Source organism: Podarcis raffonei, chromosome 2, assembly GCF_027172205.1.
Source record: "Podarcis raffonei isolate rPodRaf1 chromosome 2, rPodRaf1.pri, whole genome shotgun sequence".
NCBI lineage: Eukaryota > Metazoa > Chordata > Lepidosauria > Squamata > Lacertidae > Podarcis > Podarcis raffonei.
The window spans coordinates 70,852,246-70,868,720 of record NC_070603.1 but is presented as its reverse complement, the minus strand read 5'-3'; the positions used below and the strand labels follow the sequence as shown (position 1 = coordinate 70,868,720).

General features: G+C 42.9%; 1 protein-coding gene across 6 annotated transcripts in view; it reads left to right on the top strand.

The window, feature by feature from the left end:
* Nucleotides 1-16,475, top strand: part of RNF123 (ring finger protein 123) — a 91,741-nt gene that overhangs the window by 44,954 nt on the left and 30,312 nt on the right. For all 6 annotated transcript variants that reach the window (XM_053377350.1, XM_053377346.1, XM_053377347.1 and 3 more), the window contains one exon: nucleotides 1,890-1,974. In XM_053377350.1, the coding sequence (XP_053233325.1) occupies nucleotides 1,890-1,974 (85 nt within the window). The remainder of the gene's footprint in view (nucleotides 1-1,889; nucleotides 1,975-16,475) is intronic.

Sequence of the window (16,475 nt, the reverse complement as noted above, 5' to 3'; positions counted from 1 at the left end):
AAGAAAGACAAAAACTCTGACCTGGTGTGACGCAGCTTCCTTCATTCTTACGTGATCTAAATTCTCCTGTCATTCCTGGGAAATAGTGCTCTCTCCTTGTTTCCAGTGGTTGTGGACATTCATTGTGTCTGCACAGGGGCTTCACCCACTCCCAGTCCTTTGAACAACAAGATAGGAAATGTCTGTGGGGAGAATTCTGTGTTGACCTTTTATCTCTGATTATGGTGTCAGTGCAGCTTCCATTGATGCCACTGCTCCCTCCCATCCGCTCTTCAGATAGCATCCAATCCCAAAAGGAAGCCCTATGTGGTCTTGGCCTTCACTGCTTACAGAAATGCATAAAACCTGCAATGATGGGAAATGGGATCTTTTGGCTCTAAACAGTAAGCAGTCATTAAGTGATGGCTGTGTGCCCACCTACTCAGGGTGAAGGAATCCATTCTTGTACAGAGCTTGTTAAATTGCAAAGTAATCTTTAGGGAGGCAAGATGTCCTGCTTCCGCACTAAAAGCTGTCAGAGAGTGGTACCGGTGAATGAGCAGGAGCTGCATTTAACTGCAAAATTGCTGACTAGATTCCACTTACGCTATAGCTCCATTATCTTTAGCCCTTCATTTTGGCTGGTTATTCTGGTGTCTTATGATGAGAAAAGGACAGCATGTGTTAGCAGTGTGTGCACTCTCTGCCTGTCCCCGCCCCCTCCCGCAGAGCATGGACCCTTTTCCTTCACACAGCATTATTAAATAACTGCTGTGGCACACACTGCTGCAGATCCATGTCATACTGATCAGTATTAGGAAGTAAACAATATTGCTGAGTCAATGAGCCCTTGTGTTCCTTCTTGGGGAACAAGGGCTCAGCCCTCATTGAAAACTGAGATTGTGAATGGAGAGAGCATAAAAAGATCCACACACTTCCACACATTTTTACACTTTCCTATTCGTTGATGGATTTATTCATTTGGCATCTGTGTGACGTAAGTAGTGTGATAGAAAGAACATTCTGGAATAGGTATGGTCGTAAGCATGTGGAGTAAAGGACCATATGAATAGCTGTCATCCTGAAGAAAGTTGTCTCTGAAGTGTGCCTAATTTTAAAGCTTGTTTTACCCCCCCTCCGCTTCCCTTAAAATTTTGAGCACTGCTTTAGTCATACCCCCATTATCCCAGCTCGAGCACTTCTGCCCTGTTGGAAACATGGGGCATATTGGCATGTGTGACCACCATCAAGTCTTCCACATTTCAAAGCATTGGCTACTTTCATGCTCACCTAGAAGCAGGAGAAAATTGGAATCATCACTCAGCACTTCTTCAGATCTCTCTTCAAGTGCCGTTTTCAAGGTTATATGCTTGAGAAACACTCTGTGTTTGGGTGACTCAGGGGATTGTATGCTGACTGGAAGGTGGAGGAATGCTGGACCACTACTGAAGGGCTTAGCACAATTCCAATTTTTTTGCACAATCCTTTTAAGTGCCCTTCTAATAGAAAACCAGACAGTGGCATTAGCAGAGATGAGCAAGTGCTTTCTCTAGTGTTTGTCACTTACCTCTAAGATTTCCTGTTTGCCAAGGAGGTTCATTCTGTTTTGTCCAGAGTTGTCCATGCTGGGAGTGGTGGTTGAGGAGGACTCATTTGATCTTATGGTGCTCTAGCAAAGACCTGATGAAGCTGATGGATGTAGTAGTACAAATCTTTAAGTGAATTAATACAAACATTTATCTCCTCCTGGTCTCCTGAAAACTTAGGCTGGTGGTGTTCCTCAGTGCAGTCCTATGCTAGATTTGTCCTCTGCTATAGTTAAGAAGATAAAAAGGGGTGCTCAAGGGAAGTCAACAAACTAACTTTTCATAGAACTGATTGTAATTTGAAATACCTGCTTTCTTCCCTAGGACTGGAGAGCGTAGATCACTATCCAATCCTTGTGGCTGTGACAGGAATTCTGGTCCGGCTGCTTGTTGATACTGACTTCCAAGGGTAAGTGCTGCTTAATTCCGCTCCATGGGGATGATGATTTCATTGCTTGTGTTCTAGTTTACTATTCTGAAATGAGCAGCCTGGCAGCATTGTGTATTAGGGTAATGATGCAGTCTTTGCCCCCTGTTTTCATATGCTCAGTCTAGTTGCAGGATAGTAAATCCCCAAATAATTTCTGTCCTGTATGTTGGTCTCTGGGTGTTTTTGTGCTGCGACTATAGTGTACTGGAGAGCTATTTAAAAGAAAAAAGGGGGAGACATCCTGTCAATTTAAACCTTCCATTGAATTATTTAAAGAGGTAGCCAATGCGGTGCCCTCCAGATGTTGTTGGACTACAACTTGCATCATCCCTGGCCCTTGCTGGCTGAGGCTGATGGGAGTTGGAGTCCAACAACATCTAGAGTATTAGCCACTCTCTGGTGTAACTTCGTTTGCTTTTGTTCTCTGCTTGCTTCTGTTCTCTGCTTACACGGCTGTGTAGCTCATGCAAGCTATACTATATTACGTTCCTTGGTTGTTGCGTGGTGTGGGTTCGTGGCAGATTCTGCTTAGGGGGTGGACAGTTGGACAAGATGATCTTTAGTTCTACTCTATTCTTACAATAACTTTAAAGGGAGATCTGTCCTATCTCTGTATGTTTCTCTTCATCTTCTTGTTCTTCTTTTTCTAGAAAGAACAAGCTTTAGGATTTAGATTTGGGAATGGTCCTGCCCAAAGGAAAGCAGGCCATTTCTTTTTACCTTTATGCATAGGCACCACTCACATCATGCTGTAGCAAAAGAATACTCTTTCTACATATGCGGTTACCTTCCCAAACTGAGCAATGCTGGCATCAGATCGTTTAGACAGATAAAACTGTAAAGACATGCTGTGTTTGGTTGTGTTAAACAGTGAATTTGTCTAGCTGCAGTAGCGTATGACAGTGGAAAATAAGCCAAGTCCCAAGGGAAAGTGGCTGCTGACATGCCCCTCCAGATCTACTGCAGTGTGGCTGATGGCATTCTTGCTTTGCCTTCATTGCCCTTGTTATGGTACTCAGACAGACGTGATGGACAAGTCCCTTCCACAGCTCTCAGGACTTTTAGAGACAGTGGGTTGACACTCGCTTGTCATCTGATAATCTCTTCTCCCATCCTGTTGTGTTTTTTGAAAAAACAAAACTAGCCTTTCCTTTATAAATTAAGTACTGGTAGTAGCTTTTCTTCTGATTTCCAACCTAGAAAAAATCATGTCTCCTAACAGGCAGGGTACGTTAGTTGAATCCTGCCCTGTGGTTACCAGGACGGGGGGAAACCAGGCCAGGATATTAAACCATAGTTGGAAGGTGGTTTAAGAACCTGGTTGTTCTGATCCTGATTGTCATAGTTTCATGGTTCAGACATAGCAAGAAATTATGTGAAATTGAAGACCTCTGGGGTTAATTGCAACATGCTAAGACAGGAAGAAGTGGTTTGGCTGGCATAAGGTTTGTTCATATCTCGGCTGATTAAGTTTTGATACAATCAGCTGAATGAGGTAAACAACTTCTCAAATGCAGGCAGTCAATAAATACATTTTGCATTTAATTCCACTCTTTTTGATGTCTACTGTGGATCTTAAAGTAGCATTAAAAACAGCTTTCAGCACTTCCTCTCACCCCTCTGCCTCACTTGGGGAAGGACATTTTTTACTTCCTGACCTTTCCAACTTGAGGAGGAAAATGGGAACATCAAGCTCCTGAAAAAGGTCCAGAGGGGTGTTTTAAAAAGAAGGGTGCATTCACTCCCCTGTGAAACACATGCAAATACCCATGATGATCATGGAGAAATACGTGCATAGCCTCCTTCTAAAATGAGCCTTAATTGCATTCAGGTCTAGGGATAGGCATTTGACAGGTCAAAAAGATTTGGCCCATTTGATCAGTCAGACTGTATAAGGAAAAAAGATATTCTCAAGTGGGTTGATACTTACGTTAACTGCAAAAACAAGTTAGATAACTGTTAACTGTGAAAGAATGAAATTACCTTTTTAAAAGCATTGCTTTGAATTACAGCTTTTAACATTGTTACATAAGGTTTCTATAAAAGTGAATGATTTACTGAGCAGTTCTCCTCATTGGCTTTTATCCTGGAACAGCAGGGCCAGCCTGCAGTTGGATTTTTTTGTTATAAAAGAAATTAAAACAAAAATAAAGCAAAGTAACAACTATTTAATAACAAATAGCAGTTTTAAAGGCACATGCTAGATTAGCAGGTTAGTTCTTCAAGCAGCACCAGTATCACGGCTACTTGGAATATTTGACAATCTTTTAGATTCAAAAAATTAAATAGGTAACCAACCATCCAGTGTGGCAACTCTATTCAGATTGCTTTTATCTTGCCTGATGTTCTAGTTTAATCTGTCTCACGGAAATGCAGTCCATATGAAACTGTTGTGTCACGTTTCAATTTCTCATTTGGCATGTCTTATTTTTTCAAAATGTTGTCCTTGTTTTGCAGACAGCTGAGCTCCATGTGGCTAGGCATTTTAGTTCTATAAACAGGCTATTTCTGACCCTCTCCACCCCCCACCAAGGCCTTCCAGATAGACACAAATCAACCTAATTATATCCTCCCTCCTGTGGTCAAAGCCACATAGCCCTAAATATAAATGTGCCAAGCACACCATATTAAAGTGAATTTTTATTTTTTTGAATCTGGTTGTGGGAAACCCTATAGAGGCAAATCCAATCCCACCCAAATTGGGGTAACAAGCTCCCTTTGTCCCTTACCTTTATATCAGCCACAGCGGCCTCAGCAGGGATTCTGGATCTACCAGAGCATCTAGTTTGCCTTCTTTCCAGATTGAACTCCTTTCATCATTGATCCTGTGCACTATCTAGCTTCTACACTAGTTCCTTTACAGCCCAGCTGATATGCTGACAGCCAGATGCAATCATAACCCTCCCTGTCCCTGTTTCCAAAGCCCATTTGCTTCCTGTTCTGTGGGACAGACTAGCTGTTTCTTTTCTTTTTCGCATGTTGTCCTCATCTATAGTGCCCTCAATAACCCATTGCTTTTTGAGGAAAGGTCGTATTGCACTTTCATAGATAGGAACAGACTAATGATGATATATTACTATGAAGCATTTTTAACATGGCATATGGGATCTACAGCAAATTCCTGGACAAGTTTCATGTTAACAGGAGTAAATCAACAGCCTGAGGACAGAGTAGGCTGCATTTTCCAAGTGAAAACAGCACATTGCTTAATAACCTCCAACAGATATTTGTTCGTTAATTGTAGTGAACTATGGTCCTTTTCTCAGCAGTGATTGCAGCTCATTATAGAGGCCTCCCTTGGACTATTGTTGTATCATATAACTTCTAAATTGTTTCTGAGGCATGAACAGTGGATGGGAATGGGGCTAATTACCGTCTCTGTGATCTGTAGCTTCTTGATGCTGCTGGCTTTCATTGAAGAGGGATCGGGTTTTGTTCTGTTGGAAGACTATGGAGGGAGCATGAATCTAGGATCTTTATCTCTTAACACTGTGACTTGAGCAATAGTATTTTCATAGCTGTAATTTCTATGAAATCATAATGGAGATGTTTTTGCAGAAATGCATGGGTGAATCAAGAGTTTTCAAGGGCCTAGGGCAATTAACAGAGTCTATGACAGGGATGGCTGACCTCCAGCTGCAAATTTTTCAGACCCCCCCAAGCCCCCAGCAATTTTAGCAGCGACAGGAAAAAGAAAGAAAAAAGCATGATGCTGGGCTTTAAACCTCTTCTTCCAGTTTAGCAATCTCCTGTTGATGCAAATTATCCCTTCCTCATCTGATTTGCAAAGATCATCTGAAGAGGGGAGACTGTGTGTCCTGTGCATGTGTGCATGGCCAAGGGTGGATGTGGCTCTATGGCCAAAAAACGGGTTCTGTATTCCTGGCCTAGGGAGATATATATAAATAAGATGGTAACAGTGGGGGAAGGACAGGATTTGGAATCCTTGGCAGACCTATGGAACAGCTTGTCAGGTATCTCCTGATCAGGAACTTCCATCACACCAATTGATTACTTACATTACTTTCTCTTCAGTTTACTTGCTGTAGATACCCCAGGTAGAAATCCTCATAGCAGACCTGTACCTGCCGTGCACTAATGGTACATTTGGTTAGAAGCCCCATTGATGCTTGCCTATAAAATGGCAGCCATTCTTCTGCAATGCCAGGCATAGTGCCAACTAGTTGCTTTTCTATGGAAGGCTGAGCTGCTTTGGTTTTGATGGAAAAGGTCTGGGTGCCTTTAAGAACTCCAGTTGCTGACTTACAGTCAGACCAGAAGGGGGCATTGTGAACATTTAGTTGAAAATGGATATCATTTAGCAGCCCCAGAGTATTAAGCTGAACTACAGCATACATTGTGCTCTTTAACAAACTTACCCTAAAGATTGTTAAAGGTTCTTCTACACCAGGGTTTACCAAACTTTGGTCTCCAGCTGTTTTTGAACTACAACTCACATCATCCCTAGCTAGCAGAACCAGTGGTCGGGGATGATAGGAATTGTAGTCCAAAAACAGCTGGAAACCCAAGTTTGGGAAACCTTGATCTACACTACAGAGTGAAACTGCTTTAAGCCAGTTTAACTGTCATGGTACTGATTTCCTTCCAGTGAAGTCTGATAATTGCCGTTTATTTGATAATTATTTTGGAATCTATTCTGGAGGTATGTGTGCCAGAATGAGATGTGGTATTCTGGATGCTCTTGTTTCTATACAAATGTGTTAACCACTTCTAGACATCACTTTTTCAAGATTGGTAGATGGAGAACAAGAAGGCACACTGGGAGAGACCTTAGGCCAGGGGTGTGAGCAATCAGTGGCTCACCAAACTCTTCGGGTGCTTGGGAGGCATTTAAATTTATTAGAATGCTTGTTTAACTGGGGCTGGCTGGAAAACTGGGCTGGTGACAATTACATGCCATACTTTTCAATGAGCTCAGTTATATTACCATAAATTCCTATGATTTTCAGACCATGACAACTATACTGAAAGGCCTTAATAACATCTAAAGCAGGCATACAGAATTGAGAAGTGGGGATCTCCCATGTAGGGGTTTGCAAAGGGGATCCCCAAGTCTTGGTGTGGCTTATTACACAACCATAACTTGTGGTTGCCACTGATCATTCCATTCAGGGTGGTTCTCCTCACTTGCCACCCTCCTTCAGAAGCCTAGCAAGAAGGGAGAGAAGCTGCTCCAACTTTCGTCCCTTGAGTTGTCCTTGGAAGAAGGAAGGGTACTGCTTCTCTCATGCTGGGCTTTTGCAGGAAGCACCAGTAGCACCTCACTACTGCTACCTCCTGCAAAAACCCAGCAGGAATAGGATCTTTGTTCTGGGCATGTAGTATAGGGCGAGGGGGCATGTCCTCTCATGAGTGGACTTATAGAACCCTGGTTAGAAATACATAATGACCTGGGATTCAAAGAGCTGCTTTAGGCATGCCCTAAGGCCTGAGCCATGCATGCCTAATAGGAGTTTTGATTCCACCCTAACCTCCCTAACCTCCACCATAACCCTAACCCTAACCTCCACTAGGCAATAGACCACAATACAAAGCATAGCCTTTGCTTGGAGAATCAATTTCTTTTGACCTGCTTGTGCTAACATTGAAGAGAGTCCCATGGGTCCTCATTTGAGCCTTGGATAAGGGCTATGGAAACTGGCCTCATTCTCTGCATCTTGAGTTGCACTTGACAGATGTTCTGTCCCACTGGCAGATTGTCCTTTTGGAAAAAACACACACAGCTAATATGTCAGCATGATAGTCTTAGGCAGGGATGTGAGTGTGCATTCTAGCGATTTGCTGGTTGCCATGGCTGTGATCAGTCACCAGCTATTGAGTTCTTGTCTTAACTGGCCTGTGCTGTTGTCAGCACATACCCCAGTGTGATTACAAAGCTGCAGGAGCAATGTAATGCATCCTGAGATGGGCATCACATGGCTCCCATTTCAGTTCATATATCTAAAGTTGGGGGGAAGTGTTGCTGTTGACAGATGGCAATAATCATTAGGCTTTCCCAATTTAATTAGGAATGTTCAGCAGTGGGTGGGAATTGTAAATTATACGAGGAGAAGAGCTTCATTATGGGAAGAAGGTAGGGTGTGAGCTGCTTTCTGCAATTAAAAGAGCAAGGAATCATAGAATTGTAGAGTTGGGAGGGACCTGAAGGGTCATCTCGTCCAACCCCCTGCAATGCAGGAATCTCAGCTAAAGAATCCATGACAGACGGCCATCCAATCTCTGCTTAAAAGCTTCCAATGAAGGAGAGTCCACAGCCTTATGAGGGAGACCATTCCAATGTTGAACATCTCTTACTGTCAGAAAGTTCTTCCTGATGTTTAGTCGAAATCTCCTTTCATGTAACTTGAAGCCATTGGTTCGAGTCCTACATTTCAGAGCAGGAGAAAATAAGCTTGCTCCATCTACCCTGTGACAGCCCCTCAGATATTTGAAGATGGTTATCATATCTCCTCTCAGTGTCCTTTTTCCCCAGACTAAACATTCCCAGCTAAACATAATCCTCCCAAATGAAGCACCTATGATGAGCTCTTATATTTTGAAGAACAAAGGAAAGTAATCTTCGTATTTTGACTTTGTGTGCCATTCATAGTTATTACTCTGAAAACATCTGAAATGTTCTCTGAATAAATATGTATTCATAAGCTGTACCTTTCTGAGAACATCAGACACTTTAGCCTATGGCTAAAAATATGGAGGAAAATGGCTCAACTGCAAAGCTCACATTTGTGCACAGTGTGATTAGTTCTAAACTGGTAATCTGTTTGGCTTTTTCTTCCTAAGTTTGTGCATAGGAGACCATTTAGCCCTTATAATATCTGACTATATTATTTATAAAAATATTTGCTTTCTGCTATTCATAAAAAATATCAGTGTTCTGAATCAATGCTTAGACGTTCTCTGCACTGTCACTGGCTTGAGAAGAGGAGTCCAGAAATTCCATTCACTGCATCTCTTCAGTGTATATTAACATTTATTGACAAAGAGTACGTTTTCCTGGGCCTTTGGCTAATTAAGCAATTTATGGCCTTTTAAACTGTGTGGGGTTATTGTTTTTGTTTGTTGTTATGATATTGTGGTATGTATGTTTGTGTTTTTATATTGTAAACCTCCCTGTGATATTCGGATGAAGGTGTAGAAATAATAATAATAATAATAATAATAATAATAATTTGGTGTTATGATTATTTGTGGCAATAGATACATACAAGGATTACAGCTTGTGAGAAGCATTGACTTCTCAGTGCCAAAGGCAGCCCCACATATCACAATGACATTAATCCAGTTTGGAGGTGACCAGCACATGTATCAATGTGGCCTGACTATCTGTAACCTGGGAAATGCCACAACTGATGAACCAAATTAAACTGCTAAAAGGTGTTCACATTTGCCCTTATTGGCAATGTTGGATCAAGGAAAACCCCTAAGCTATATACTTGCTTCTTTAGAGGGAGTGTAACCTCACCTGGAGCAGGTAATACACCAAATTTCCTGGACCCAGGGACTGTCAATCCATAGTTCTGTCATCTGGTCAAGATTTGGCTTCAGTTTATTGGCCCCCATCCAAGCCATTACTAGGTGCAGACACCAGTTCTGCATCTCTACAGCCTTGAGAGTAGATCTTGAACCGACTGCTCAGGGTTAATTGGTTCTAAAAGGGTGCTCTAGAATTACTGGATAGTGAGGTCTACTCGGGGCAGGATGGGGCAGGGTTTCATTTAGTACATAAATGTCAAATGAAGAGCTTGTTTTAACTTGCTTAACATGCTGGGTTGGGGGAGTGAAGCTTATAGAACTTTGAGAAATGGGAAATTCCAGTTTCAGGGAAAATCAGGAAAAGCAGAATACATCAATGTAAATGTTGGTAGTCGGGGACCTTCAGCCTCTTTCTACTCTTATAATTAGGCTTTTAAAGCTAGTCAGCTTCCAGCATTGTAGCATATAGTCTCTGTGCATGGGCTGTTCCTCCTGATAAGGACGAGGGTGCCCTTTTTGTCCTGGGGTGATCCTGTGATCAGAGAAGCTTAGTTTCTCTCCTGGTGCTGGGGATTAACAAATGTTTGCAAAAACCTTTGAAGATTCAAAGTGTTCAGAACACTAATTAATTACAATCTCATTGCATTAATCTGGCATTTGGTAGTTCTCCTTTGCCTCACACCTGGTGAAATTAATAACTCCCTTTGTAGACATGTCAGATGCACAATTCAGTCAAAGAGCAACTTGGTAGAGCAGGACTGATCCGTTATATGGATTTGTCTGTCTGGGCGACTAAGTGCTGTTAATGTGGGTCAGCCATCACTTAACTCTGGTGCCGCATGTGATGGCTAATCAATAGAGTATCACTAACAGGGGTCTATACAGTAGCAGATGACATGGTGGTGCTCACATAACCTTGTTTGTGTCACTGTTCCTTACTAAGAGGTAGAGGGAAAGGAGAAGGCAGTGGCAAGGTTGGCACGGTTCAAACTCAGAGTTATCTGGTACTCCTGCCTGGTGCATTTGCACCATGCCTACCTCACTGTCACCTCACCCCTCCATCTCCCAGTAAGCAGCCGTGACACAGCCAAATGGAGGTCAGGTAAGTGCTGCTACCCCATGGTCCACTACTGGGTCTGTATGAGGAGCCGCAGTGTAAATTGCCCTGTACTGCTAAATTGACATACCAGCCACTGATTATAAATGGGGTTTGGTGCAGCCAGACGCCTTTTGCTTATAAGGTATTAACAGAAGAGCTGGTTCAGAACCTGCCTTTTCTAACTGTACATCCTGGGCATGAGAGAGACTGGCTATCTGACTGGAGTGCAGATTGTGCTGCCATGGTGCCATTCAGCTGGAAGGTTTTGTCTTTCCCCCATAAGTTTGACAGAAATGCAGGAATTGCAAGAGTGACTCATAGAATCATAGAATCATAGAGTTGGAAGAGACCACAAGGGCCATCGAGTCCAACCCCCTGCCAAGCAGGAAACACCATCAGAGCACTCCTGAGATATGGTTGTCAAGCCTCTGCTTAAAGACCTCCAAAGAAGGAGACTCCACCACACTCCTTGGCAGCAAATTCCACTGTCGAACAGCTCTTACTGTCAGGAAGTTCTTCCTAATGTTTAGGTGGAATCTTCTTTCTTGTAGTTTGGAACCATTGCTCCGTCCGCTTCTCTGGAGCAGCAGAAAACAACCTTTCTCCCTCCTCTATGTGACATCCTTTTATATATTTGAACATGGCTATCATATCACCCCTTAACCTCCTCTTCTCCAGGCTAAACATGCCCAGCTCCCTTAGCTGTTCCTCATAAGGCATCGTTTCCAGGCCTTTGACCATTTTGGTTGCCCTCCTCTGGACACGTTCCAGTTTGTCAGTGTCCTTCTTGAACTGTGGTGCCCGGAACTGGACACAGTACTCCAGGTGAGGTCTGAGCAGAGCAGAATACAGTGGCACTATTACTTCCCTTGATCTAGATGCTATACTCCTATTGATGCAGCCCAGAATTGCATTGGCTTTTTTAGCTGCCGCATCACACTGTTGGCTCATGTCAAGTTTGTGGTCAACCAAGACTCCTAGATCCTTTTCACATGTACTGCTCTCAAGCCAGGTGTCACCCATCTTGTATTTGTGCCTCTCATTTTTTTTGCCCAAGTGCAAAAAAAAATGGCAAAAAATTGGCCAAAAATTGACTCTTGGCCAAAGGCATAGGGTGGTATTCAAAGTAGTGCTGAAGCGATTGCTCCATTAGTGCAAGCACTTCAGCTTCCCTGGTGTAACGGATCTCCCCCTCTTCTCCTTCTGTGCCCTGTTCTGGGGGTCTCCCAACTGCCCTGCCAAGCCAATTTATGGGGGGCATGGGTGGAGGAGAGTGGGGGCAGTCCCCATTGCTCTAGCAGGACTCATTGTGCTAGCACCTGCTAGAGCAACTAGTTGATTAATATTGTGTTTTAATTGTTGTAACATTTATTATTATTATTATTATTATTATTATTATTACTATTACTACTATTATTTGGTTGTTTCTGGTCCATGATGTCACTGTCCAATTTCCATAGTCTGATTCATGTCCTTGGCTGAAGTAGAGTTATTTCCTCTTCTGTTGTGGCTTACTAAATATGGAGCATTAGTAGAAAATGGAACCATCAGCTCTCATTCTTTAGGAATAATCTCTCTACAAAACAACCACTTTTGTGCTGAGTAGAGGTGGGGGCCGGGGCAGAATGACTCAACAACTTCTTGCTTTCTCTTGGTAAAACGTAAGTGTTTTATGCTGGCCCATTAGCTTGATGTATAGGCAGTTTAGAAACACCAAACTTGGCAGCAGTGTGAGTTCTCGATTGCTGTTGTGTTTGCTAAGAGACGGCGTAGTCCATTCCCAAGGGACATTCATTAAGCTTTCAAAGTCCTGTGTGTCAGAGAAGCTGGATTTTTACTAAGGCAACCCCAATTTTTAATGATGGATTTCTGTGTTTTTAAGCCTCTTGAACTCTGAAAAATTGTCTCTTAAGTGCAGCTGCTGTTAACGAGGCTACCTAGGTGGTTGTAGCAAAACAGCTGATTCTGTTGATGCAAAGGTTTCTTTCAATCTTCCAAGCTTGGCTATTTCACTCCATGTTATGTGGTTTTCTTCGGATGCCCTTATATTGCTTTCTTCTGCTCCTTGTTTGCTTCCCCCTGGCTTAATTTTGGCCACTGTAAGAACAGCAGCCTAAAGGGAAAATTTAAACTAAACTGTGGAGAGCTTGGTGGCAGACATTTGTGTACTGTGCTGTTTTATCCAAAGGGCTCAGAGCAGGTGATGGTATGTGCTTAATTTTGTATTATCACAGGGTGAGTTCACACATTCAGCACTGTGGTTAATGATAAGACAAAGGTGCCCTCCTGTGGTGAAAGAAGGGTATAAACCAGGGGTTTCAGGGACTAAAAAAATTGTGATTTTACCACATGGGGGCGCTTTTATACACACCTTAAGAAGAATGGTGCGTAATGAATATGTAAGTTAATTTTGGACTATTAGGGATGGTAAAAGGTAAAGGTAAAGGACCCCTGGACGGTTAAGTCCAGTGAAAGGCAACTATGGGGTGCGGCACTCATCTCACTTCAGGTCGAGATGGCTGATGTTTGTCCACAGACAGCTTTCCGGGTCATGCGGCCAACATGAATAAACTGCTTATGGCACAACGGGACATTATGACGAGTGCCACCTAGGTACTCATTGTTGTAAATGTCCGCTACTGCTCTCCATGGAGCAAATGAGGCAGCATTGGGGCTCTCCTCTTAAAATGTGAAGTTAGCTTAACATCTGTTCTAGAAAAAAAGAAAAGCATTGTTAAAGACAGAGTAATCAAGCATATACCAGAAGTAAGTCTTGCTGAAGCAGAACCGGTGTGGTTTCTGCAAGTGTAAGTTTTCTCTCATTTGCCTGTTAGAGTTTTTTGAGAGTATCAACAAGCACTTAGATAGAAGTGATCCATTTGACATTATGTATTTGGGCTTTCAAAAAACTTTTGACAAAGTATCTCACTAAAGACTTCTGAGTAAGCTTAGAAGTCATGGAATAAGAGGAGAGGTCCTTTTGTGGATGAGGTTAAGAAAAAGGAAGCAGAGAGTAGGAATAAATGTAAAGTTCTACCAATGGAAGGTAGTAGAAAGTAGAGTCCCCCCAAAAATGGTTTTGGGATGTGCTAGTTTAACTTGTTCATGGATGATCTAGAGCAGGGTTTCCCAAACTTGGATCTCCAGCTGTTTTTGGACTACATTTCCCATCATCCCTGACCACTGGTCCTGCTAGCTAGGGATGATGGGAGTTGTAGTCCAGCAACAGCTGGAGACACAAATTTGGGAAACCGTGATCTAGAGTTGGGGTTGAATAGTGACATAGTCAAGTTTGCTGATACCACATTTTTCAGGGTGGTTAAAACCAAATGGGATTGTGAGAAGCTCCAGAAAGATCCATCTAAACTGGGTAGTAAAATGGCAGTGAAGTGAATGGGCAGTAAAATGGCAGCGGTAGTGGTAGTCACTAGTGGACTGACCAGGAGTAAGACCTGGGCTCATAGCGGTTAACTCTGATGAAGACAGCATGGTAGCAGTCATTAGCAAAGGGATTGAAAATAAAACTGCCAATATCATAATATCATTATCCAGATCTGCAATGTGATTACACTTAAAATACTGTGTATAGTTCTGGTTGCCTCACCTCAAAAGGATACTGCAGAGCTGGAAAAAGTTCAGAAAAGGGCAAGCAAAATGACCAAGAGGGTGGAATAGCTCCTGTGTGAGGAAAGGTCACAACATTTGGGGCTTTTTAGTTTAGACAAGAGACAAGTAAGAGGTGACCTGATAGAGGTGTTATAAAATTATGCATTGTTTGGAGAAAGTGAAGAGAGAGAGGGTTTTGTCCCTCATAATACTATCCCTCCAATTCAGGCCATCCAATGAAGCTAAATGTTGGAAGACTCAGGATAGACAAAAGAAAGCGCTTATTCACTTCTCACAGTGCCGAGTTGCACACAATAGCTAGTGATTGCTATCAAGAGTAAGGAGAGGATGTTGGACTAGATAGGCCTAGCCTGATCCAACAGGGATGTCCTTATGTTTATGTTCTTAGCTGGTCAAAGCTGGGAAGGTTTAGCAACACCCTTTTCTGGTCAGAAGGCATCAAAGGCATTGAGATTGGGTGTGTTTAGGCAATGCAAAGATGGTGGAATGCACTCATAGATGCACTTATGCTTTCATTTGCCTTTTTAGATTGAAAACAAACCTCATTGCTGGGTGTCTTAAATTGAAGATTAATTCAGATGGGAATGAAGCATGTGCTTTCAGAAACTTTGGGTTGCTTTTAATGATGAGGGAAACTGCTCTGGAAAGCGAAAAATAACCAGTCATTAACAAAAACAGAAACTTTTGCCTCCAAACCACTCTTTGCTGGGGCAGGGGGTTACATGCCCTTACTAAGGCTCATTCACATGGTGCCAAATTGGGTTCTAGCATGATCTCTGAACTTTGCCTCTGAGTAATTGGCCATCTCCTTAGCTATGAGATCGTTTTCCCATTGAAGAAATGTGTAGAAGCGAGCATGTCGATAGTATTTCATGCTTTCTCGTGCTTTTTTAATGGGTGTAGAGTGGGCACAGTCACTTAGAATGGAACCGCTCTTCTACTTCCCAGTAGGTATGTGGCTCGAAGGCTACTTTGTGGAGAAACAGGGGTTTTGACTTGTTTGCAGATGTCCAGTTCTTCCTAGTGGACATAAGATAGTCTGTCCTACCTTCTTCATTCTGCAGGAATGCGAGAAGGTGCCTTATGCCACTTCAGAATATTCCATGTAGCTCAGTATTGTGTGCACTAGGGCTATGGAACTTCCGATTCAGAGGCCAAATAATGACCCTCCAGACCTCTCTAATGAGGCTTTGAGACTCTACCCAGCACATACCCCTTCCACAGGTCACACATCATATCAGCCTTGCTCCACACCCTCCTCACATGCTTTTGCATGTTCCTGAAGTGCCGTAGTGCCTTTTGCATGCCTGGATGGAGAGATGTGTTCATGGGAGTGTGTAAAGAAACTTCTAACCATCTGTAGCCTACTATACAAAGGTAGGGCTCACGCCTGTTGCTCACCCCACTTTTGCCTTTGGCACACCCACCAATGGCATTAGGCACCCATAAGGTTGTCCATGACGGAATGTGGTCCTTGGGCTCAGAAAAGGTCATGACCCCTGGTCTACACAGACTGATATGCATCTCTCCATCAAGGCATGCAGGAGTCTTTCCCGGCCCTCCTTGGAAATGCCAGGGGTTGAACTTGAGCCCTTTGGCATGCACAACATGTGTTCCACCTCTGAGCTGAGTGAGGCCCTTCACTTGTTGCTCTCTGTCTAAATTAGGGGGTTGGATAATACAGGAACACCATGGGATGTCTATATCTCTACCACGTCCTTTTACTCATCTTCTCTATGCTTAGTTGTGTGTTCAGTTATTATATTGCATTGTGGTGAAGGTCTTTGGGGTCAGGCACAATCTGGGCTTGGGAGAAAGGTGTACTTATACTGTATATTATATAGTGCCTTCCAATCCGTTCCAAGGCAGCTTTGAACCATTCAAATCTCATCACAACCAGTGGACGTTCAAAAACTAGAAGCTAGATCTACAGCTGCTAGGAATTAAAACGCACTATAAGTCTGACAGAATAGAATCTTAACGGTTCATGCAAAAGACATCAAAGAAGGAGCCAGTCTAACTTCCTTAGGAATGCATTCAACAATGGGAGTTCCATTACTGAAAAGACACAGTCATGTGCCTCTACCAATCATCTCTCTTGCTGACGGAATGTGAGCAGGGCCTGAGAACATTGGCCATAATTCACAGGCAGATTTTAATGCAGGATGATGATGTGATTGAAGGAGAATTCTGTCCATAGTTAGGAGAAGGGGCAGTCCCAGAGAGCAGACTGATTTTTTTGTAAAGTGCTGGTAATTGG